The sequence below is a fragment of the Cardiocondyla obscurior genome, linkage group LG03 (genome assembly GCF_019399895.1).
Source record: "Cardiocondyla obscurior isolate alpha-2009 linkage group LG03, Cobs3.1, whole genome shotgun sequence".
Lineage (NCBI taxonomy): Eukaryota > Metazoa > Arthropoda > Insecta > Hymenoptera > Formicidae > Cardiocondyla > Cardiocondyla obscurior.
In genome coordinates, this window is record NC_091866.1 from 9,528,842 (window position 1) to 9,555,693 (window position 26,852).

The 26,852-nt window shown below is 37.4% G+C and overlaps 2 protein-coding genes and 1 long non-coding RNA gene across 3 annotated transcripts in view; 2 read left to right on the forward strand and 1 right to left on the reverse strand.

Moving 5' to 3' along the window:
• LOC139113929 (uncharacterized) overlaps nt 1-26,852 on the reverse strand; it is a 144,835-nt gene that overhangs the window by 108,167 nt on the left and 9,816 nt on the right. The window contains exons 3-4 of the long non-coding RNA XR_011547779.1: nt 23,159-23,238; nt 23,019-23,062 (exon numbers count right to left, since the gene is read on the reverse strand). This is a non-coding gene — a long non-coding RNA (uncharacterized lncRNA). The remainder of the gene's footprint in view (nt 1-23,018; nt 23,063-23,158; nt 23,239-26,852) is intronic.
• On the forward strand, nt 7,727-12,422 carry LOC139113777 (UDP-glucosyltransferase 2-like). The gene is made up of 5 exons (XM_070675185.1): nt 7,727-8,623; nt 8,732-9,102; nt 9,232-9,451; nt 9,546-9,765; nt 9,948-12,422. Exons 1-5 carry the CDS (start codon nt 8,140-8,142, stop codon nt 10,240-10,242), a joined length of 1,590 nt encoding a protein of 529 aa, XP_070531286.1. The 5' UTR covers nt 7,727-8,139; the 3' UTR covers nt 10,243-12,422.
• Nucleotides 17,843-20,196, forward strand: LOC139113920 (myrosinase 1). The gene is made up of 7 exons (XM_070675371.1): nt 17,843-18,116; nt 18,235-18,368; nt 18,461-18,794; nt 18,878-19,220; nt 19,322-19,472; nt 19,685-19,926; nt 19,998-20,196. The coding sequence occupies exons 1-7, from the start codon at nt 17,969-17,971 to the stop codon at nt 20,140-20,142; spliced, it is 1,497 nt and encodes a 498-aa protein (XP_070531472.1). The 5' UTR covers nt 17,843-17,968; the 3' UTR covers nt 20,143-20,196.

The following is a 26,852-nucleotide window of genomic DNA, read 5'->3' on the forward strand; positions in this document are numbered from 1 at the left end:
GGCACAGAATGGCGTAAGAGAGCACTCGAAAGCACCGAGCTCTAGCTCCCGGCAGTAAATGGCTGGCGAAGCGCCGGACATTCGATGCCTCCGAAGCTCATCGGTTCGCAGCTGACGTGTACAAGGAAATGGCATTTAACGGATTAAAATCAGCCGTCCGGAGAGTTAACGTGCAAGAGCCCGATAACGGCCGATTGTAGTTAGATTTTTGTGCGTTCGATTTTTTTTACCAAGGGATCACCGATCAGACGGCGATGTTTCAGTTTATGAATTCTGTCACAAAACCGTCGGCTAATTTACCAATATATTAATTTCTTGACATTTCGATAGCGATTTACAAAGTTAAAGTAATGATTTTATTCAACTACCGCAGCACTTTTCGTACTAATAAATGCATTCTCCGACAAGATACGTGCGGATCAACTTTGTCATATTCATCTCGCTTTGAAGGATCAAAATTGGACATGCCGTCGACCTCTACAAAAAAAAAAAAAAAAAAAAAAAAGGGGTTAACGAAAGTCGATGTTATCTGTATGAAATATACCATGGAGAACCGCACAATATTTTACCTCGCAGCGATGCGAGGCCGCCTTTTTTCGCAATAGCCGATACCGTATCGGGAGGCATAACGAGATTTCGAGATCGATGACGCTAACTGTAGGCGCCATCATCAAATTTGCTAACGAGACCTGTGACGATATAACGCGGCATCGACTCAGCGGAACTGTCATTAAAAAAAAAAAAAAAAGCCAGTTATAGCGGGGGCCCGCCTAGGCCGGGGGAGAAAAACACGCGGTCTCGCGATTGCGGCAAACGAAGCCACTTTGAAACGGCGAACATAATCGATACGTCTGCCGTACGGGCAAACGAAACGGATGGAAAAAGCTGAACGTGGATTAAGCCACGGCGCGCAATGTCGTTGACAATTCAGCGAGGTGAAAATGTTTTGCCGGCGTATCTGGTTGCGCCAGCTGTTCCATATATAGCGCTAGCCACGCCAATAGCTATGTGTATTGGGAAAGATAATTCGATGTGTAACGAATTGCTTTCTGACGAACTTTCGTGTTTCGTGCTCGCTGTTGCAGGCCACGCTGACTGAACGATAACGTCGACACTAATACAACGCTTTGCCGCTTGTTTTTAATGTATTACGATTACAAGAAGTCTATTTTCGATTTCAATTCTAAACAATATTTACTATATAATACCGATAGGTTTATATTACTTTTATTATCGAGAAATAATGCATGTAATTGTATCGATTGTCATGGCTCTGATGTGCAATCTTTCTTTATCTCGGGCTGCTGCCTGTTACTAAAGTAATTTGCAGCTAATCGACATTCGTCGCGAAGAGCACTTCGGCGAAAAGTCATATTATTCCGCGGCCGAACAAGAATTGATCCAGTTATGAAAAGGTCAATTTCACTTCGTCAAGCCACCGACGTCGTTAAATCTGATTGCCGCAGCGTCGCAATTCTTCTCGACGGCGACCGCCGTGCATTCACGATTAACGGCGAATGCATGCCGGCCGCGTCTGCATTCTGTTTGGCCCGGCGCTAACGAACTATGAATTCCGAAAGTAAAGAAGTAAAAACAAAAAAAAAAAAAAAAAAGAAAGAAAAAAGAGGAGCACAAAAGAGGGTGTGAGCGACAAGAGCGGTTATTCCCCGAGCCGCGGACGGCCAAAAGTGCGGCTGGAACTCGATGAATTATTCACGTCTATTCTTCGTCTGACCGATTCCATACGTCGAAGAGAGAAGAGAGGGTGACGGGAAGCGCGGCGTGCAACTGCAAGTGGTGGACTCGTGCGAGGCTGATTCGCGATAACGACGGTGCCAGATGGAAATTCCGTTTGCGATCCGTCCAGCTGGCCGTATACGACTTAGGGAAAGCCTCGCAACACGCGTGCCTGCGCGCGTATGCGATGGCGCGTGAAGTAGCGAGAAGCTCCGCTTCGCGTGGCGTTCACGCCTCCGGTCATGTAAATTGGCGAACGTAAATACGCGGTCCATATGTTCCGCCGTGTAAACGTAGATGCACACGGAGGACCTACTGGGTTTATCTGAAGCATAGCTCGACGACCTGCATTAATTGTCGTCAATCAGAGGAACCCCGTCCCTACTGAGGGAATGCGATTAATATCGATCAGCTTGCGTCTGCACCGTGAACGAGCAATATCGACCTTGCTGAGAATCAAGTTGTTCGCGGTAATGGTTCCTGCGCGATACGATGTTTATGACGCTGTGGACGGTAACTACTCTCGACGCAAACCCGTCCGCAAACAGCTTCGAGGAGGGAAATTAATACAAAGGTTCCGTTCGTTTTACCGTATTAATTATTCTCTACGATTATAAAGCAAAAATTTAAAAGTTTAATATCAAGTAGATTCCGATGTAAAAATGTACGGTCGATGTATTAAATGTACCATAAGTATAAGTGAGCACAAGGTTCACGTAAGAATTTCTCGATAGATGAAGACTTCCGTCTAGATTTGCGATCTCTATTCCGCGACGCGTCAAAGTCAAAGATTCAGCGAATTTCTCATCAGGTTGTGGTTAATGGAAGCTGATTAGGAAGGACTCTGGCGAAATTATCTCCATAATCCGTGTCTAACGCGGATTGAATGGATCATACTCAAATAAGATTCACTTCCAAATTTAAAGGCCTTACGCCGGAAATATCGCTTTTATCCAATCTTCATCAGTGTTCTCGTTGTACCGTTGATCAGATTTACTTCCGTCATTTCGCGTGAATCGATGCGAAAATGAATGATCGGCGCAAATGCACACGCGCATAAAAAAAAAATATAAAAGAGTTAAACTTTACTGTGATGGATCCTGCACCTTCGGAAATTAATTTCACGAGACGCCGACTCGGATTATTTAACCAGAGAGACGCGTCGGCGAATAGTCGCCTCCTTTTTATTGTCAAATTGGATTACGCGAGCCACAAAAGTCAGATTTTTTTTTAGATAGATTCATGCATGGAAATTGTGACGATAGTTACCTATGAAAATAGTTTGTACAAAAATATTACTTTGGATGAAATTAATTTTATATTACATTAATCTGAGAGCGATAATTACGTAATTATTTTATGACACGAACGTTGTTGAAGCTGTTTTTAGATTGAGATCGGAGCTGTTAAATCTCGTTATGTGATATTAATTACAAATAGATGTCTCTAAAGTAAATGCAGTTTCCACTGAAGTTTACTTAAAACGGTGGGTAAGAATAGATTCACATGCTTCCTATTAGTAAAGATGAATAATAATTCAGAAAGCTGACGTGGCATAACAATACGCATATCGTTATCAAGGGGAATGCAACGTAGACGCGCGCGGAATGTATATTAGGTGCATATCTACGTTACAATATAGGTTATCTTCTCATTAACTCAAATATCTTAACGAATACAAGTTCTGAATAGTCATACTTGTATCGTCACGCTATGAATAATCATACTGATAATCTCTTACTTGTAATTTAATTATACTTTTCTAGGTACACATGTTTATCCTAGATTTATGAACATTTAATTTTACACAAGTTAAAAAATTCTTTAACAAAAATAAAATACTAATTAAAATTTTTTTTTGTTTTAATTTCAGGGACTACCGGCGCTGCGTTAAGATTCGGTAAGTTCGAAATAATATTCTTTCTATTTATATTCACCAAGGAATAAAGTAAGGAATAATTAAAAATAATTGTGGTTTTAATGAAAGATATTTGAGTGCAGGCGTATTATAGAAAGAAATTTGGTCTTAGCCGCGTATGGAAAAATGTCAGGCTGAATAATTATTTAAAAGCGCGAACTCATAATATCTTTGTTTATTAGATTCTATGAGAGAGAGAGTCGACCTGCCTTTTTATCTGGTTTCCCGGTGTTCCCGCTTTTTACCGCTTGTTTTAAAGTGTTGAATACGTTTAAGTTTTAGATTATTCTCACGCCACGGTCAATAAAATAATGCGATTTATTATTTCAATAATATATATCAATAAGGCATTGAAACATATAATTTTAACAAAGCAAGTTTGCTGAATGTCTATTCTAAAAGTTGACAAAATCAATTCAATCTTCCTCGAAAAAAAAAAAGAAAAAAGAAAAATTATGATCGCACGTCAGTTTAAAGTAAAAACAAACAGAGAACCGCGGATATTATCGCCTCTAGAAAAACTGTGCTCTTCGCGCTCCGCGACTTATCTCTCGTTCTCTTGTCGAAATTGATTTATCGCAACTAATTCGTCAGTATGCTCATCAATATTGCAAATATTGCCATTTTTGTCAACGTGACTGCATTTTCGGGTGATTTATAGCAACAATATTACGGGCATTCCGTACGTAACAAAAATCAATATGTCAGACGCTGATGTTTCATTAAAAGTTATATTTTATCCCCATGCACGGAATCTACCACTACATCGCTTGTAAAACTTGGCGTTTCAGCAAGATATATCGCTCTTCATTCTCAAGCGCTCGATATACAACATCTAGTTGTTAGAAATTATAGTTAACATCGCGAATTACGATTGTCGCGTGTCGCAACGGGCTAAATGCAGCGTGAGTTGTAAAACGTTTCGTCGCGACACGGTACAACGTGCTAATTTACAGAGTGCTACAATCACCATTGTCATTACACTGATTGTAACGAGGCTGGGTTTCATCATGGTATATATCGAAGCGACATCGCGAAACGCTTATGGTACAACAAACTCATATGAATAATGAAACTATCTATGAAGAAGAACGACAACGCGATAATTAATGATAACCAGAGACGCTGCGAGAAGTCTGGGACTAAGTTTTGATTTATAATACTGTTCCGACGCATCTCGGCAATGAATTAGCTTTCCGCTGCTCGAAACCCAATCAACTTTTCCTACGCGTATATTTCTTCAAGAGAAACACAACTGGAAGACGGTGAAACGCGACAGACAGAAGTGTTTTATTCGTTCATTAGTCACACAGACCAGATTGAATTCCTCTCGAGTTTTCTTCCCAGGATACGATTGTAGAGCGAACGTGAGTGGGAGCAAGTTGAGGTTACGAGAAGATCCTTCGTCTCCGAGGTTTTACGACCGGGAGAGAAACGTAGGGTGAAAGTCAATTTTTCCGAGGATTTTCATTAGTTAGGCTGAGCCGGTAAAATCGAAGGATGACGCGCAACTGTCGCAGACAGAACGCGACAGTAATTGACAATCCTCGGATTGATCCTCAGAATTAATATCATAATTCGTCACAATTTTTTTTCCCCCCTTGAAATCGTACTTAATTACAAGCGTTCCGAAGAACTTGAAAAAAATATTTTTTATAATTAACCCTGTGTTTCGAAGTCAGATCATCAACAGAAATGCATTGTTTATTCAAATACGTGGGATGATACGCGATAACCGATCGATTCTTTTGAAATTCAATAAGATAAATCGGCTTTAATCGGCGAAGTTGTACTTTCAATGCGCATACCGAATGCGAGATATCGGAAAGTCATGGAATTAATTGACAGGCGAGGCTCACCCTTGCAAGCCCCTATACCGACGCATTTCCGAATTCGAATTCTGAAATACTCGCGGCGCACACGTATACACTTTAAATCGACGGACGGTGTGCAACGGTGTCGCGACCGGGTTCCTGTCAGCCTCCCGTATGATTTATTGCCGCCACGAACAAGCTCCTCGTAATTTACGCACCCTATTCCCCGCGTCCCCTTCGTTCCCCGGCCTTCAATGTTATTTCGCGAAACGTCCAAACAGTCGCGCGGTCGTGTAACGTTGACGCGACGAAAGGAACAATTCGCCTCCCGTTCATGGCGTCGTATATCCGTTCGGGCTCGGGGCTCGCGATAATTATTCCGCAAAGTTGATAATTATGACGTCTACTAGGAAGCTGTCGCTCCTCGCGAATGATTAATAATGTTAATTTTTACATGGCACTGCTGAGATTGATTAATCAAAATAAACTTAATGGATGTATTATGGTAACAACGAGATTGAGTTCTTTATTAGCAACGAAAGTAATAATAACCGTAATCGCCTTATGTCCAGATTATTTAATGAAGTCTTTTAAAATTTTCTTAATTTCATAAAAAGATCAAGAGTCAATATAACCATTCCTAATTTCTCAAATTGTGAAGCGCGAGGATTCCTCGAAGCTGATTAAACTCGTATCTTTTTATAGAGTAACAAATAAACAATTTATTTACAACAATATAAAAGCCGCTGAAATATAGAAACTGCTTTGCGTGAACTTTTCTTTTTTTCCTCTAAATACTTATTCACGCCACTTGGCGCACACGCACTTGTAGAACTCACAAAGTTAAACTTAACGAAAGAAGCCGAATACCGTAAAGTTATAAACTGTGATAAATCGTCTCTAATGTAGGTTAATGCCAGAGCGGAAGAATTATCTGCCGAATTTACGACGAGCTTGTTGCCAAAACCGCCGTCGTAAAGAAAGAGGAATCCACCCCCCGCGCCAAGAGAGGGTCGGTATTCGCGACGATAATGGACTTATACTACCGTGGTGTGAGACTGAACGAGTGCAACCAAGATGGTTAATTTAGAAAAGAGGATTGCGCCGAACGTAACGTTTCCAATCGTTAACAAAAGATCGCAAATGTTCCTATGAACTTTGATCACGCGCTTTCTTGAGAGAAAAAAAAAAGCCAGTATAAAATAATAATTATTAATCGCTTCGTCAAAATGTCTTTATTATTGTTTTAATTTAATTGGTACGATCGTTACTGCAATTCCCGAGAATTGCAAATTATTATTATATTATAATATTAATTGAAGACATATTATTAAAATCTGTTATTACGATTGTTAAAATAAGCAATAATAATGATCATTGTAAGTATAACCACGTTATTACTGATTAACGTCTACGTAATAATTAAATTATTAACATAAAAGTAGATTGCATGAATTATACAAGAAACATTAATTATTCCGAATTATAATTAGTCCATCAGCTTCGAGAAATCTCACAATATATTTACATAGTGTTTATTACGATACCCTTATTAATACCGCCGATTAAGACTGCAATTTTGCCGATGCTGAATTAGTACAGTTTATTACGAACTATTGTTCCGCATTACAGCGACAAGCAACAGATTTCACTTTCTTGCGGTGGAAAGAAAAACGGGGGTTTGGTCCGTGCGGTCAGGTAGAGAAATAGACGGTGTGAAAAATGAAGAGGACGAGAGACGAAAGAACCTCCATAGTTTCGGTCTATCTATTGCAAGAGTTTTTGTAATATGTCACGGTCTGTCGAATATGTGCGCGCAATATACACTATCGGTTTCGAATAAATTTCACTTTTCACCCAAACACACCTTGCCCAAGACTCGGAGTTACGATAACGATAAAAAAATGTAAAAATAATACTAAAAGACAACACTCGCTTTGCCGATTACTATAATACAGAATTTAATAAAAACACCCGTGGATCTTTCACACGGATAAAAAATTTTGTTCTAGTATTTCTAAAAGTTGTCAATTCTTGTTCAGTACTCGAAGTAGCAAATGTAAAAAATGTTTTTGAAACAGGTAAAGTACTTAAAAATAATTTTTCATAAAGCATAATTTTTTCGTTAAATGACAATTTCATCGTCCGTTATTGTAAAACATTATGTCAAATATGTACAGTTATATCAATTATATAAAATATATTAACATTGCTAACCAATTTAAATTGCAAATATATAATTCAAATGCAAATAGAAACTTCACGTTTTTTAAATAGATGTTCTACTTCTAACGTTATTCTGATAATAAAAATTAATATAAATAGTTGCAGAATTCAAAAAACTTTCTGCACAGTCACACATCAAGAAGAATATAAATAACGAACGTTGTTACGTTCTCATTCGATAAAAAGCAATTTCATATATTAATTAATTATTTTCTTTGTTTTAAGAAAGATTATTTAAAGTCGTTTTTTATACTAAGCTAGTGTACATTGTTCGTATTTAAACGAGTATATATCTGAGGTAATTATAGAAAAAGTTTTAGTGCAGTTCAGCGAAACAATAAGAAACAAATCTCTAATTATGAGTGGATCCTTATACAGATCAAATGTGTAATTTAGAACGATCATACAAATGTAAACGAATATTTTATTGTTAATAACAGTAAAATGAAGCTGATTACCGAAACGACTCTTTGGATAGCATCCTTTTTGTATATCGCCGCGCCAACAGAAACTGCAAGAATCTTAGCAATAATTGCAGTACCATCGTACAGTCATCAAATTCCATATCGACCATTATGGATTACTCTAAGCCGGAAAGGACATGAAGTCGTTGTTCTAACATCAGACCCAATTAACGATCCTAGTTTGACCAATTTGACAGAAATAAACTTTAACAGTAACTATAAGTCGATACAAAAATATAATTTTTTCAAAATGATAATTACGGAATCTTACACGTGGTTAGACGTAATGCGCTATGGTATTTGGTCTCTATCTAGAGAATTAGCAGAGAACATTTATGAGCATCCGCAAGTGCGTAAAATGTATGCGCCGGACAGTGACGAAAAATTCGATGTAGTAATTGTAGAAACTATAACAGTTCCTAGCTTGTACGCTCTGGCGTATAGATTCAATGCACCTCTTATAGGTAAATTATTTTAATTCCCCAAGCTTTGAATGTTTCAAACACAAATATTAATTAATTTACTGCTATTTAATGAGTTTAATTGTATTATATCTGCATTTTTATTTCCAGGTGTATCAACATTCGGATTGTTTAATACCGATTATTATCTACTCGGCGCACCTGTTATGCCATCACATCCTTCAGCTTGGGAAATGGAAGATAAGGCCGGTTTTAATTTGTCATTGTGGCGGAGAATAAAGAATTTTGTTATTCAATGGTATTACATATATGAAGAATTAAATCATTTTTATCCAGAACAGCAAGCGATAGCAGAAAAATATCTCGGGAAAGATATACCGGATATAAGTGACATGGAAAGAAACATAAGTATTATTTTCCAAAATCAACAGGAGGCTCTCTCGTTTGTTAGATCGAAGCCATCTAATGTTTTAGCGTTCGGAAATTTTCACATTTCAAAAAAACCCGCAGCTTTACCGAAAGTAATCATTATATTCAAAATATATTCTTAAAAATGTCTACAAAACTGCACTTTTTATTTACTTTATATATAAAAAATGTTTATTTGTACTTTTTTTTTCAAGATTAATCAAACGATTATTTTGTTTCAGAACTTGAAAGATTTTCTAGCTAATTCTTCGTGTGGATTTATTTATATGAGTCTAGGTACAAATGTCAGGATGTCAGCGTTTCCGGAATCTGCGCAGAGCGTATTTCAAGATGTATTTGCAAGTTTGCCCTACAAGGTTTTATGGAAACATGAAATGGAATTGCCAAATAAACCCGATAATGTCTATGTCGCTAATTGGTTTCCTCAACAAAGCATTCTTGGTAAATTATTTATAATATCACGTTTCAATCAGATAACTTTAACTTTTAATTTTTTAATTCTTAATTAATTATTTCTCTATTTTTGGTTTTACAGCTCATCCGAACATTAAATTATTCATATATCAAGGTGGGCTGCAAAGCACGGAAGAAGCTGTTTATTATACGGTACCACTCTTAGGATTGCCAGTGCTAGCCGATCAGTATACGCAAGTTAACAAAATGGTATCTTTGGGAGTTGCAAAATGTTTAAGTAATAGACATATATCAAGAGAAAGTTTAAACGCATCGATATTAGATATATTAAATGATGGAAGGTAATTATTATTTCAAATATTTCTGCTGCTGTTACGTCATTAATTATTTTTATAGAATTATCAAATTGCCGTTAGATTCGTCTATACGTATAAATAAATATAAAGTGCAATGTAAAATAATCTTTTTCCTTCACACAAAACAGACTATCTTCCTTTATATTTATATGTTAATTTATTTTTAGATATAAAAAACGAATGCTCGAACTTAAGGTATTAAACGAGGACAAACCATATAATCTATTAGAGCATGTAATTTGGTGGATTGAATTCGTCATTCGTCATAAAGGCGCTCCCCATCTTCACGATCGTGTCGCTCACCATTCTTGGTATCAAAAATATGAAATGGATGTTATAGCAATTTTATCAATTACTATATTTATAACGTTACTTTGCATACTCGTAATTATTTACAAACTGTTAAAAATAATATTAACTCCTATGAGAGTATCAGTAATTTTTAAGGAAAAAACGAATTAAAAGATGCCATACTATATTTCACAACTCTCGTATTTTACTTTCAACTAGAAATTTCTTTAAGTGCCAAAAATAATAAAACTTTAAACAGGGAATTTAAAATTCCACTATTTATGTGACAAAGTAGGTTAAAAATTTTTTCATGTTAAAAAATAAAGAAAATCCAAAATAAAATATTACTCGCCGTGTTCACCACGCGAGTAGCGTGATGTAATTGCCATACTTGGATTGTGTAGTTTTAATTTTGTATTGCCTGTCGTCAATAATTGTTCGTTCAAATGTATAAATTCATGCCTGCTAAATAATTACATTGTTGTAGTGGAAAGTCCTTGCCTGTCTGATTTTCATATAACAATGCGTAGAACAGTTATATTATAAGCGATGTAAATATATGTATAATTAAAAATAACGGTATGTAATAAATTTTTTAACGAGACGTATTATGTAGAAGAGGTTATTACATAATTGTTTAACTCAATACAGAAAATATATGAAATAAATCTTTTTTTTTCCCTCTTTTTTTTTTGAAAGTTAAAATAAGACTTAAAAAATCCATGAAATATGTTTAAAACTACTTTACTGCACTATAAAAATTTTAATTGTGAAACAGAATAAATGTTGCAAATAAGTAAAATGTACAATGCTCTTTTTATCTCCTTTTCCCTTCTCGTCCCATTATCGAAACGACTTCTTTTTATCACGAGGACAGTATTTCTGGAAGATTTTCTAAACATGATAAAAAAAAAAAAATGTTTTCTTCTCATCGAGTGCCCTTTTACGCTTCCTCGCTTTCTTTCTTGCGCGAAACTCCGCGCGTCAAGAGGCGTAATAGTTTCTGTACCCGATAACGCATTTTACCCACCGCCTTTTACGCGCTTCTTTCTATCGCGATTTACTAAAGGCAGTAGCCTTTGAGAATTACGATTTCGAAACACGATAAAGACGCGTTATTTGTTAAGAGGACACGGCGAAGTTGACGCGAGGACCAAGAACAAAGGGAATCGGCACGAAAAAAGGAAAGAGGCGCGTTGCCACCTTGGCAGATGCAATCTGCCGTAGTATTGTTTGATGCGATTTGCTAGCAGTTATTGTTTTGTACGTCGCAGCCACGAAGTTACACAATTACGCCGACATCGTTGTACGGATTCGTCTCTCACGATGTCTTACCGTTCATACTATTCCCTAAGGTACAAAAGCGGTTGCTGCCGAGAGTCCGTCGTAGCATACAGACTTCGGTGGATTGTTTGAGATTCGCCGAAGATTTCTGAATGTGGAAGAGAAAGAGGGCTGAGTAAGGATTTCCTATTTTCGTCACTTTTCTCGGCGTTTTCGCGATATTTCCGTATTTCTCGAAATGCCATTAGCTCCGAATGTCGTAGGATACGAAATAAATAAAAATGAACGGTAAGTGGCGCGTACAGAAGAAAAAAAGAGCACGGCTCATAGCAAGTACTCCGCGATGATTAAATGTATCACGGCTGAAATCGATTGTTTTCAGAATCAAGTTGAAACATCATTTATTCGCGCGATAGCTATTGTTATTTTCTCCTCATGTTAGAAGGAAAGACAGTTTTCCGTTACAATTTTTCTAGCACGCCAAGTGTTTCTGCTACTTTTTGTATACGAGAATTTTCTCTCGTGACACGGATTTCGAATTAAAAAATTTACGCTGCTTTCCAAGACCCACCCGTTTCTTTGGCAGACAATAAAATTAATCGCGGCACTTTTGTTTCGTCCCGCCACTATAAATTTGTTCGGCTCTTCGCATGGCGCGCAGCTAATCTCACCCACGGGATTTCGAGACACGGATTTTCGGTCCACGCGCATGTATTGTGCAATATTTACATCAGAATGTAAACGATCTTCAAGCAACCGGGGTTGTTGGGTATGCATATTTCCACCTAGGCACCTCTAGGACCTACGTCGAAACTGTCGAGTCGGCCCTTTAATACATAATTATCGAGCTATGGACTATGTACGCGCTGATCCGCATGTTTACATTGATATAATTTGATATTCTACGAGTTATCCAAATTACACCAATTATGCGTTAAATTATTGTATGCACAGGAATTAATGCGGTATACACAACACGGGTGCAATTAACATCCATAAAACCAATACTGTATAATACTTAAAAAAATGCCGGCCGACGATTTATCATGACGATTAATAATTTAGAAATATTTGTAAAATTTTAATATTACTTTGGCATAAGATGTATTTTTAATTACGGAGTTGATTCGTTAGTAAACTGTAAGTACATTCTCCACGGAGCGTCGATGAACGTGATACGAGTATACGTACGACGCTCTTGGGTAATTACGCCAGATTCTGCTTGCCGAAGCGCGATCTGTTATTTCCGTCCTACCTTTTTTTTTTTTTTTTTATTAGCCGCCTGTACGCATAGAAAGCTGGATAAACGAGATAGGCACCAAAAAGCATTCGCAGCACCCCCTCCGCCATCCCGACCTACTCAGCTTTTGTTTAACGTCTTATCTTATCTACTAGCAATACGATCTATCCAGCACGACAATGTAAACCTAGCATCAAGCTGAACGAAGATGAACCGTTATTCGTTCTTGAATTATTACGCATCCCTTATATCGTGTATCATTTTTAAGTTATATTATATCACAACCTTATAACAGACAATTCTTACTGATAACTGTAATTTTATAGGTCAACGTATAACTCGTCAGACATTCGCGTATCGAGTGCATTAATTTCAAAGCCGTCCTCTGATTATACATTTAACTTTAATGACTGAATTGGCAGTTTAATTTAAGAAAAAAAAAATAAATAAATAAAAATATAAAATAAGTAATTAGCGTGGCGATTTGAAAAGAATAATATGCTATCGCGGTGTTCGCGTAAGAAGAAACCGAAGAAGCGATGGACGGAAGACGCGCGTCAGGGGGGGTGCACGGCCGCCCCCGGGTTATGGCGAAAGGGCGGAAAGGCGAAGGGATATAGAGTGGGCTCACCCGGGCACGACATGGCCACCCCCTTTATCAAAGGCCTTGGCACTTTGCCACGTCGCAGCGCATAATGAAGCAGCACGTTGGGCTTCGGTTATACTGGCGCCAGGGCTCGTGTTTTGCCGCCCAGAGAATAGTTTATTGTGCCGCGCTGCGCTGCGGCCCGCCGCTGTCTCCTTCCGCACCGGCAGTTCTGTTCGCCTTGTCATGTATGATATTCGCATTAGTATTAAGGCGTTTAATATTCGCGGATCTACTCATATAGATTTACTTTTGGCACGCGGCGTACAGATAAAGCGATTTCTGTAGAGCGATAACAGTTCCTGCCACGAGGCGTCAAATCGATGACTTATATTGGAAATATTATATCCTTACTTGACGTCCGTATAATCAATCTTCCCCGTAACATCCACGCAAGATATTTCGCAATTATTGTTTTTCTTTAATAAATTTAATGAAATTGAAATTCTTTGCATAATTTTCGTAAAGTGAGATTGCTTATTCCAGTAAAAGTATGTCTATTAATCGAAATTAAATTTTCTTTTAAAATAACGTTTGATGAAATTTGCATTATGTATTTATAATAAATTCAAAACCCAACGCGTCGGAGGCTTTTCATTTTCAATCATATATTTAATATAGAGAGACTATTAACACGATATTGAAATAGTTTGTCGTTTGTTTTAATTTGATTTATCATTTTATACGCGCTACTTCGTTTGCCGTTTTAATTTCGTATGATTTAATTACTTAGAAATTAAAAAAAAAAAAAAAAAAGAAAAAGAAAGAAGGTTGAAACTATCAAGATTTTCGGGTAACAAGCGATCGATCAATCTGGATGCAACCATCCATCAAAAAGTAGCGATACACTCGCAGAGAATATCTCTCGTACAATGTATCGTTCTGTGAAACATAACTTCGTGATATGCGATTTCCATTAGCTTAGATTGGTCGAAGTGACGTTTCCAACTATTGTGGGAACGTCAAAACTTTCTTGAACAAAGACGGACATTAATGTACGTTTATCTACTAATCGTCGGGACAGCAGTGAAGCGTCATGGTTTGTTAGGCCACAGTTATATCCGCTTTGTATTCGAGAGTGCGGTTATCGGAGGAACTGTAGACGGCATAACGAGAAGGTTATTATCCAAGCCACTTAATTTATGCAAGTAATAAACTCATGACGCCATTATTGGCTCTGTGGTTATACGAGCGCGGTGAATACACGTTAGATATTCATAAGCAACGAATCTCGAAATTTCGATACCTGCCATTTCAAACAAACAATATTGCATCAAAAATTTATGCAAATAGCAATTTATAATTTAGGGCGCGTTTGAATACTTTGCGTAAAAAAGAGTTGCGCGACGAGTATATATAGGCTGTCATTTTCCCGCGAGGTTTTATTAATTTACAATATAATTAATCTCGTTTATCGGGATGATTAAAAGTAAAGTAATTATTTCCGCGGGACATTGATTAAAAACACGTAGCACGCAAGAAACGTTTATTTTAATTCGTTTATCTGTTTTCATAACAGCAATTTTATACAGCTGGTCGATACGTATCACGTAAAAATAGATCCGCGATTGTATATTTTTAGAATGTCCAAAAAAAAAACATAACGTTATAAAAATATACGTGTCCATTCAAAACGCGTAAAAAGAAGACCGTTAATGAATCCTGAAATTTCTATTCGGAGTAAACTCGAGTGACTTGACTTATGTTGATTTCTGTTAACATACCGGGACGCATTTTGACAGCGCGAGCGCTACTGGCGGATTTGCGAAGACGCTGCAGCATCGTAATCGTTTACCTTAGCGACCTGAATTATGCAAGTTAGTCTCGACTACCATCCACGCTCGTGAACGTTCGCTGCACCGTAATGTGAATTTAACTGGAACTTTGCAGACGATCTAATTAAAGAGTAAAGGACCAAAAATACAGCTCGGCTCTTGTTTTCTGTATTTAGACCGAGATTAACGGCGTAAACAAATTGCGTCAATTTATTTGCATGAAATGTCCAACTTCCGATATGTACCTGACATTATTAGATGTTAAGCGGACATAAACACGGTCATGTTAGCGATTACTTGAGTCTGATTAATTCGTAAGCCCGAAAGATTCTAAACTGAGAAATTGCACGGGGCACGTATATGGACTTGCAAGCGATACATGCGCTCAGGATCTTTACGAGAGCGTTGCTGCGATAAGGTGACTTCGATTTCGCCCTGAATGTCGGATAATCGGCACATAAAGTCTCGGTTTAATACTATCTTTGAGGATCGATCGGTTATCCACGTAAAGCAGTAATACCGTGCTCTATTTCCGAAAGTTCGACCCTTGTTATCAAAGCTTGGAGTACGTACGCGTACTAGGATATATTTGCTCTTCCTGAAAGGATACCTATAAATCCAAGAGAAAGCCCCAAATGGATGGGACAGTAAAAGGCAGCGTAAGTAATATGAGAGTAAACAATGGATCTGTATAACTCTAAATTGATCATAATGGGAGTAAGAGTGGATAAATGAAATTTTGCGTTAGAACTTCTATGACAGATGGTCTCGCATTTCCAGAGAAAATATCTTTTAAAATTGAATATCAGACTCTGCGCCTTGCCGCGCTGTCTTACGACAGAGAAGACGTTCGTCGAAAGAATGAGAATTCACAAAGCTCCTTCGTCGGTCATAAAAATACAAATTAAGGAGGTATTAGTCGCGAGGCAAAATGATTTATAACTGAGGCGCGACACCGCAGACTTCTACGCGAAAAATGGAAATACAAAATCGAAGAAAATCTTTTTTCGGTAGAAATGGCAAAAGTCGAAGACTCTTACGTTCGGTATGTTTGCAAATTTGAATTTACAAGCGCGAACTACTTGGCACGCCACTTGGTTCAATTTTCTATCACTAAGAAACGAAAGTACTAAGAAGAAAAAGAAGCCAAATGAACGTTACGTTATATCTATTATAAGAAAAAAAATTCCCCCTGAAATATGAGGAAAACTCCTCTCTCTCCCCCTAAAAAAAGCCACCAACAAAAAAGAAATTCTAAGGAAAAAGAAATGACATCAGTAAAGAGCGTCAATTAGAAGAAAAGACCGAAGAACCAAACAAAAAAAAAACTATCTGTAAAAAAACAGACAGTAAAAACTCCAAATAAAAAAAAAAAAAATAATAAAATAAAATAAATTAAGGAAATCAAATATAAGAAAGATACGATATTCTTTCAAATTACTGTCACGTCTTACGACCGGATTGTACAACACGCCGAAATGCATACGCATACAGAATTCGCTGATCCACTTTCTTCACAAAGTATCGTAAAGCCGCATCGTACGCTACGTCTGATACGCGCCTTACTTTATCGGAAGCATCGGCATGCTTGAAAGAAAGAGAATGAGAAGAAACGTTATCTGCTCCCAGCAACAAAGTTTTCGTGCTTCCAGCGTATTTTTCTGTTTAGGTTATATAACCCGATCTCACCCCTTTTCCCAGTAGGAGTCGAATGTTTCGCGGAGATTACCTGTCAGAATGCGTATTTTCCGTCGGCAAGTAAATTTCTTTTCGGACTGCAAAAATATTTCAATGCGATGTGACGGTCCTCGGAAGGTGAGCGTTATTACTTTCTCGTTCTATTCATCTTTGCCCTTTTAATTTACCGCGAGGCAAGGTAATTTATTTATTTTTTGCTGACCAGTTTGCAGTGGAAAATATCGTTTGCATTAAGCACGTTCTGCGATACTCTATTTATACGACAAAAGAGGAAACTGATAAGAGTGAGTCAATGCTGATATAAAGCTGTGATAAAATAGCATTTGTAGTTCAAATATTTTCTTATTATATGTATGTATAATAGAAAATAGAAATGGAAAAGGAAATATATATAAATCGTGCGCACACTATAATGCTGTCCTGACTTTATCTGACAAAGTATTGTAACTTGTTTCTAAGTTATCTCGAGAGTGTCAGTCTTCCGCGACAAGTAAATCGTGACGTGATAGAATTACGAGGTGCGTTTTGGTATTTTATGTCTCTTTGATTGCATATTCGCGATACCGCATTGTCGGATTGAAATTTTAAACTAGAATTATTTATCCTTGGTAAATATTTTATTAATTGATAACGATTAACGTTTAATATATTATTTCTTATGACACGAAGTGTGCGACAACGTTGTACTTTACTGTTGCGATTATATATTTTTGGAAAGGTGAATTATTATTTCATTATTGTATCACTCTTACATAAGTGAAATTAAATATAGTTTGTATCGCAAAATTAGCATCTGCGCTATGTATAACTTAAATGAAAACACGTGTGAATAGTCGTTATTAACTATTAAAAGTGAGTGTTATTAATTTTGCTAATAATCATAAATAAAATATATGTTATATTTAACTATTATTTGCTGCAAAGTTTAAAACATTAAAGATAAAACTCATTATTATTTTTATTTGATAGATAAATGCATTGCAATTGTCACATATATTTTTAGCTTAATATTTATCCAAAAATTTGATAATGAGAAATAATTAAGTGATCCGTGAAAACAAGTGAATCGATTAAATCATGTATTTCATGAATCTGTGTTGATCTCAAGAGGTAGTAGCGCGTAAATGTTTCAATGTATAAAGGAACTTAATATGTAGGAGGAGCAAACGTCGAGAAAATAGCTGCTATCTTTAGAAGGTCAATGTGTACTGATAATTTCTCAATTGGTAGTGCTAATGCTCAGTCGTCTTCGCAATGGCGAGGTATTCATTTCTCGTAGCCACTTGCAGTTTCATTTTAGTTACGCATGGCTTTGCTGACGATACGTTATCATTTCCCAAGGATTTTTTATTTGGAACGGCATCGTCCTCTTATCAAATAGAAGGAGGTTGGAATGAAGACGGTACGTAACGTGTTTATTTGTGAGCTCAGTGTTATATAATTTTAAAATGACGATAGCGATCTTTTGAAGTATGTCGATTTTTATCATTAATTACTGTGATGTATTTAAATTCACGAAGGTAAGGGCGAGAGTATTTGGGATCAATGGGCGCACGAACATTCTGATTTAATAATCGACCATAGTAATGGTGATGTAGCTTGCAATTCCTACCACAAATATAAAGAAGATGTGCAGTTATTGAAGAGCATAGGTGTAAGTTCCGTAAAAATATATTTTATAAAAAAAAATTTATAATGCGAAGTTAAAGATGTGGAATATTGAATGTAAAAAGTGTAACATTTTAGGTAAACTTTTATCGGTTTTCTTTGAGTTGGCCGCGAATCTTACCAACTGGTTATCCTAACGTGATCAATCAAAAGGGACTTGATTATTACAAAAATCTTATCAAGGAATTATTAGCGAATGGCATCGAACCATTCGTTACGTTGTATCATTGGGATCATCCGGTTATTTTCGAAAGTATGGGTGGCTGGACTAACGAATTGATGATCGAGTGGATAACTGATTACGCAAGGATCGTTTTCAAAGAACTCGGCCCGAGTGTTAAATATTTTGTCACTATTAATGAACCGTCCGACATTTGCTCGGAAGCATATTTCGGTACCACAAAAGCACCAGGTGTCTATTTTTTATTTATTTGGCGAGAAATATAATAATTCTTTAGAAATTTAATATTTTTTAAAAGTGAAATATACTTTTAGGAAAAAATTTAGGTTATTCTGCTCAGTATATATGTATGCATAATATTCTGAAGGCGCACGCTCGAATTTATCATATGTATGATACGGAATTTCGAAAAGAGCAGAACGGCCAAGTTGGCTTTCTTATTAGTTGCTTAGGTCTATTTCCTAAAAATTCTTCTGATACTGAAGCGGTAAATGTATTTTTTCAATTTAATTGCGGGTGGATGGCTAATCCCATTTTTTCAAACGCTGGTGATTATCCAACAATTATGAAAGAGCGGATAGCTGATAACAGTAAATTAAGTGGTCTCCCGAGATCTCTTATGCCAACATTTACGCAAAAATGGGTGCAATATATTAAGTAAGAAGTTTATTGTACAAATATGCAATGGCAGATAACGTTAGTAATTATTTACTGACTGACATTATTATTTTGTTCTCATTTTTATATTTTATTTCAAGAGGTGCAGCGGATTTTCTCGCGTTGAATCATTATACTTCGAGATTGGTGGAAACAGTGCCACGACAAGATGGACAAAAGTGGTACGATAATTGCGGCATAAAAGCAAGCATAGATCCATCATGGCCAAACAGTTCTTCAGATTGGCTTAAAGTTAGTTAACGTAACAAAATGCATATTAATTGCGTGTATCGAATTATCAGTTTTTACATGCTGAAACTCTTGCTGTTTTAAGACTTGTTAAGAATTCGTTAATTTGACTCTAATAATGCATCAAGTGCAATTAAGTCGTACAGCAAATTAATTTAAATTGACGCGAATAAGATATTTGTAATTTTGTGCAATTTTATGCGTAAATATTTCAGATTGTTCCCGATGGATTTCGAATGATTATTGAGAAAATTTCCAACGAATATGGCTACCCACCTATTTTTATTACAGAGAATGGTGTCTCTAATAATTGTCATACTTCCGATTATTCAAGGGTGTCCTATTTACAGTCTTATATGAAGGAAATGTTAACTGCCATTAACGAAAGTGGGTGTAAAGTAAAAGGTTATGCTGTTTGGAGTGTGTTAGACAATTTCGAATGGGACAGGGGCTATACGTAAGTTGTTATTTAACACGTTTCTATAAACTTTAAAAAAAAAAAATATGTATAAAATTTAATTCTAACAGAGAACAGTTTGGATTGGTCTATGTCAATTTCACGGATCCTAATCGAACAAGAACTCCAAAACAGTCAATGAATTGGTATAAACATGTTATTGAGACTAGAAATCTTGACGTTTATGAACCTTCTATATCGACAGTAATTGTTTAAACCGTATGTATGTCTGAACTAATGTTATGCATTAAATAATATGTAAAAAGATTACTCAGATGAATATTCCAATAACGATCTAAAACATTTTTAATTAATTATTTATATGTCATAATATACATATATCTGCGCATCGCGAAAAACAAAAAGAAAAAAAAAATCGCTATTAAAATATTATGTGAGATTAATCGAATTTAAAAGCATCCGAGCAACTATAGCAATCGCGATTTGAGAAATAAGCGAAATACAGGTTTCCAAAAAGGAGTAATCGCATGCCATTTCTCTCGCGAAATATCTTTCACTATGTTCAAAGCGAAAACCTTGGCAAAGTAACGAGCGCGCTTTCAACGGAACGAAGTAACTCATTAAGGCAGACAGTTTATTATTTTTATTCTTACGAACCTTCGCAATTCAGTGAATTTCAGCGGAGTGCGTTTTGAACGATCTTGCAATAAGTACGAAATCTTAAACAAAGATTAATTAAATTTCTTAAATATAAACAAATGTCAAATATACTACACGCGGATTAGTCGTATTATTTTATTTTCCGACGCCTGTGGACCGAGATATTCGAATTATTCAAATTTTTCCTAAAACTCCAATAATTATGCATTATATCGCGACGGATAAATCGCCAGTCTGACCGCAACCTCGATTTGCTCCGTTTTTCACCGAGTACATGTACGGAGCATCGGAAGACCTCTGCCGCGGTTAATTACATGATGCTTGCATGCATGATGATCAGCTTCTTAGATTAGCGCAAGGGGCAACTCCTACACACTGCGGGAAGTCAACCATGAATCAGGCGAGCGCCTATGGTGTCTGACACGTTGCGCGTCTCGAGTTCTTCACCCTTAAAGTTACCGGACTAGAAGTCGAAGACTGTAACTTGTTGCCGGAACTTCGTGAGCGCGGCTGCCGCAAGAAAGCCGAATTATACGGAGCTGCGTGTTACGGAACTCGAGCTATGCCGAAGGAAATGAAATAATTACATCTTTTCAAACCGAGTTTCAATTATACAGATAATATCAATACTCTGTAGCGAGACGCTTCTGAGTTTTCCTTCGTTTCTATTTAAGCATTGATACAGGGAGAGCTGAAACGGTACAGCCAGTACCAAAGTAGATATGCAGAAAATACTATTTTCTCTGTATATAATTTTAACTTCCCCGCAATATTATCTTTCTCGAGAATGTGCTTTTATAAGAAATACCGGCACACCCGCAGTTTAAAATACTACTTCTATTCAAGAAAAATTTAACCTGATGTAAAAAAAAAAAAAAGAAAAAAAAACGAGGGTATTATATTAGCCGCGAGAACTTAAATGTTTGCGATCTAATTTTGGTAAATGGATTTTTATTTTCGTCATTGTGTACGTAGACGTATTCCTATTACACGCGTGTGTTATGGCGGCGAGTTTTGCACATTTCCCCATTCGTATTTAAATACTTTCAGTAGGTATGAATAAAGTTATACGGTGAATGATGCTTACATCCAATTACGGTAACCAGCGTTTTCAATAAAAGCCTTCACGGTACTTTCTGTTTGCGCATTCCGCGCCGGCTAACGAGCCGTTGGTTTGCCACTTAAACTTTTCCATTGTGTGCTCTCTCTCATTTCCCCAGCCGCGAGGAATTTTCGGTATTCGCTGCGAGATCTAGTATAATTGCACGGATTACGCGAGAAGACCGAGCGCGCCGGATAACCACGGATTACACGGCGGTCCGCGTGACGCACGAATCAACCAAATCGTGATTTTCATAAAATTGCTTCCTCGATTTAACAATGCCGTTTCCGGGAGCTGCGGCATCCCTTGTAAACCGGCAGCGGCGTACGTAACATCGACGATCATATTTGGGCACCGGCCCCTACCTGCATCGACGAGGCCACCACCGACCGCACACTCGATTAATTAATCTAGTCAATCACTTAACAAATATCGTATAAATAAACCGAAATATAGAGGTGAACCGCAATCGCACGAAACTATAATGATGTTATATCCCCGTTCATAAATTTTCAAAAGAAGTTCGAGGTACGAAAACGCAGTTTTATATAAGATTAAGTACTGTACATATAATTGATAATTAATTAAGATTAGGTTAAACCATAATTATCGTGATTTGATCTAATTTGCAGTATAACTGAAAGGTTTTGGATAATAACTTAAAAACTTAATTTTGTTAAGTGGTATTTAACTCTTTCCTAATAATTTTGTCTAAAATGTGACATTGATAAACAAAAGTAAAATAATATGGAAATAAAATTTTTATAAAGCATTCTTTTCTACAACACAGTACGGCTTTCAACCATTCGATTGCAGCATATCGACTGACGACTCTTATATTGCTATTTCACAAAGGAGCAGGGGAGAGAAGATATATTTTCAGTTTCAGAACGGATAGAACGACAGCAACGAATACAGCGAGTAAGTTCATTTAGAGACTTCTACGTGCCGGTATCGAGTTACTCGAGGCGCTTAAGAATGTGACGGTGCTAACAAATGACGGTTCATCTTACACGAAGCGAACGGCATTATTTCGTATCTCGGAAAGTAGATAATTTTATCCGCGATATGCCTGTCTGCTTTCGTTTCTCGTTAAGGAATTAGTCTTTCCCGCGAATTGTGTCTACTGTAAATATTCCTTTCGAGACTTCGCAGTGGAAATAAAGAAAAAAGAAACTATTAATACGCGTCGTTGATATACTCCATTAGAGCTATTTGACTAGCACGAAATTAAACTGAAATAATTTCCAGTTTTAATCTATTAATACAATTTTTAAGAGTAGTAGAAAAAATTATGCGCGCGCGTAGCGCGCGATATTTTTCAAGGGATTCCAATTACAACTACGAAATAAAAAGTCATGCGACTCACCAATCTGCATGAGCTTCAGCGGAGTTGAAGAATTCTGCCGGTGACTGTAACATAAAAAAGAAAATATTAATATAGACATGTCAGTTAATTAATGAGATTAGTAAAAAAAAAAAAAGATTTTTTTTTTAATGTATGCTTACCTATAAGTTGCTCCGCCGATGCAGGATGCCTATCCGAGGCCTGCTCCTCCTCTCAGATGGGACGATGCAATTGCGTCGATCTGTAACAAAAAAAAATATATATAATTTAATAAATGGCAACAATAAAATCAATTATCGGCTAATTCAAGCGTCACATAAATTTTTTACAGATATATAGGATTAAAATAATTTCATATTTCGCATATTTTATTACGTTTTCGCATAATAGGTATCGATAAAGTTTCCAAACCCATTGCCGAGCGCTCGACCGGAATTTCAGTGGCCGCTATAGCGACATCGTATGCAAGAGCATTTACACCACTATTATGCACTCACGTTTAGGAATGCTATTTGAAAGTTCGCAGAGGGTAGCCGGCGGTAACGTCGACCGAATTTCAAATGCCGTGAACGTCACGGATGCGAGTCATGCGAACTACCCGAAATTCATAATTACGTTTACGTGGTATCATTAACAAAACGATATTTTCACGAACTCGAATTATTTAATACACCCGCTGCGATCTATATATTTCCCTTTAAAAAATATTGCTCCGTAAACTAATCGCAACGTATTATTATAATATTTATTTCAATTTTCTACCTCGTTATTAGGCAGTAATAATTGTCTAGTACCTAAACGTTTTAAGCGTTAAATTTCTGGCTCAGTGGTGGACGATTTTGCCACACAATTACGAGATAAATCACGGCTAGCTAGTCATTAGAAAACTCAATTTCTACTTGGATAATTTATATTAATTTTTTTAATATTAATATCCTCTAAGTCCAAAAATATCAACGAAATATTTTTCCCGTATTTTATTAACTGCAGGCGGATTTCCGGCAGATGCGAAAGGGAGCTAACGTGTGCGGCGTGGAGACAGCAAGAAACGTTAGTTACGCTTTATGTGCGTCGAACCAATTTCAGAGATACTTCGATGTAAAGAGGAAGAACAGCGCGCAGTAGGATGGAGCTAAATTTATATCCCTGCATCCAATTTCTACGACGGTGTATAGTCCGAAGTAGACTTCGGGTATCGTTGCTTTGTACGCTTCGATGCATGGCAGGCGGGACGCGAACACGGAAGCCGGTGCCGCAACAGTTGTAGCAGGGGTGCGACGCGACGTCGGTGGTCGTTTTACAAAGCGATATATATCGCTCCCGGGTATACTTTTATTCCGCAAATATTCATAAATCCACGGAAAGAATAAAAGGCCTGCTTATTCCGCTTGCCTTTTGTTGTCGGCGGCACGGCGGCGGGCCGTTGAAAGCAAACGTCGCAGTTAAATGGCTGGACGTAATTTTCCCGTTGTTCTCTTGGTCGGAAGAAACGACATTTTTGCCGATCCCGCGTGCTTTCTCATGTTAACGAGCTTCGAACTCGCTTCGTACTTCGTCCCGTCCGCAGCCGCCAGCCCGCGAGAAAGTTCGCGAGAAAGAAAAGCGGTGGAAGTTTGTCCCGGGAAACGATGAATACGTATCAAACACTCGCGGATTGATTTATACACGTCATTTTAATTGCTACTTTATCCGATTTTTTAAAATTCGTTTTCCATGTTAATTAATGTCAACGATAAAATCTTAAATTTATTAAAAACAAATTCAATAATATTACGCCAAGTTTTATTTAGCGCGCGATTTAATCGAAAAGGCATTTCGCGTTTATAATGAAAAAAAAAACATTGCTCGCGATGAAACGCGAAACGATAAGACAGACCTGCTCGTTTCGCGATATGTAATTCGTGCACGAAATGAAATAGATTTCCCTTGGGACCGTTACAACGTAGGCAGCTCCATTCCTTCGGCGAGTATCGCGTGGCAATCAGTGTGTTAAAAATAGCCCTTATTTTTTAGCAATATTACCCTACCCGCGCTGTTTACCTATTTAGATTTGAGCATTAATATCGCCTCTCCTTTTTCTCGTACGCTGATATATGTCGTGTCGACAACGCAGAAAAATACGTTTTACACGTGCCGCGTAATTTGCAATTGCAGCAACAAGTATATCGCAAACGGATGCGCGCACGTTTAAGAATATACGCACGTTGACCGATAATGGAGGAAATTGCACGTACATAAGATACTTCCGATAATCGAGCGCGCTCGTGCCGAAGAACATCGGCTACTTGTCCAAGTCCTCTCCAACTGCCGGATAATTACCTCGGGGACATTCGAGAAGCGGCTACGTTTACGATAATGCACAATGTAATTCTCATTACACCAGCACCGTTCGCCGGCAGGATCCGAGATACGTGCTCTCGCGGAGGAGAGACGACATTATTGCATCCCGCAGGACCTTCCCCAAAATGGGTCAGAAACGCCCTGTGGCTTGTGCTCAAACGCGATAACAGCCACTTAAGCATTGTTCTCGGTACGATCGAAGGTACCACCCGAATCGTCCACAATCTCGACGGAACGATCTCCCGGGAGACTACCACAGGGCGTTATATATCGATCGAGAATGACGATGAAAAAAAAAAAAAAGTGAATCAAGTGCGCTCTTTGAAGCGACACGCCGGAGAATCGAGTTGAAAGGCTTGTTGCGGTATTATCGGGTTTCAGTAGGACTCCAGGTTTGCATGAGCGGCGCATGAAAACGAATCGCTGTGATAACTAAGAGGCCTTCGAGTACCATGGGCACGTCGAGAGTGTACGCGATCGCGGTTTTTCAATAAAGAGCTCGTCAGATAATAAAACGGGCCGACGACTTTCGATGCTAATCGCAAATTCGCCAGCTCATTATTAGACAAATTTTGCGAGACGTATTCTGGGACCGAACTGCGATATGAATAAAATCACACGAATAAAAAAAAGAAAAAAAAAAGAAGCTTGTGTCAAATTTTAATTTAGCATCATTATTTTACAATTAATGACAGATAATTAAAGTACCAGTCTCTCTTATTAAACGAATAACGTAACTTTCTATTTTTCAATTGTATCGTTATGTTCGCCGATTAATACCCTCTTGTTATTATAGAAACTCTATTACCTGTAATAATATATATTTATAACTGCATTACTAGTAAATTTAGATTCTAAATTAAAACGACATGTAGGAAGAACTAATCCAGGTGCACCTAACTTTTCCGCAGATATACGGGCTTCCTGCGAAACGAAGCACAAGTAAGTGCACTCTAATGGGAATAAGAGTGGGAAACTTTTCTCCCTTTTCAAAGTATGAGAGATTGTATCAGGAGAAATGCCAATGCTTTATTTTTCCACGTTATTGCGAGCAACAAGAAAGCAAGTCCCGGCGGAATAAGGATCTCCGAGGATCTTCCGTGCGGGACAAAGAGAACTATCGATCGATTTTCCCCAGAACTGTGGCTACCGCGGAGTCTGGCCTTGATCATAGCAATAGAGAAACCCAATATAAGTTGCCAATAAGACGGCAGTTGCCGCTGTTCCTACCCACAAATTAAAACTATCCCCTTTTGCTGAATCCTCCTTCACCTTTATTTCTTCTTCAACAGTGTCGTCAAGTAATATTTGACCGTTAAAACAACAAGAAGGCCAATATTTTTTTTAATAGCAGGAAATTAAGTAAAGATAATTAATCTTGACTGTAAAATAAAAGCGATTTAATCGCGCGCGTTTATTGAGCTGCACGTTTCTTGATAATGTTACTTTATTATTATAAAATATATAAATCGAAAAGTAAATTATTCGAATCGATACTGTTCGTTACTTTAATCA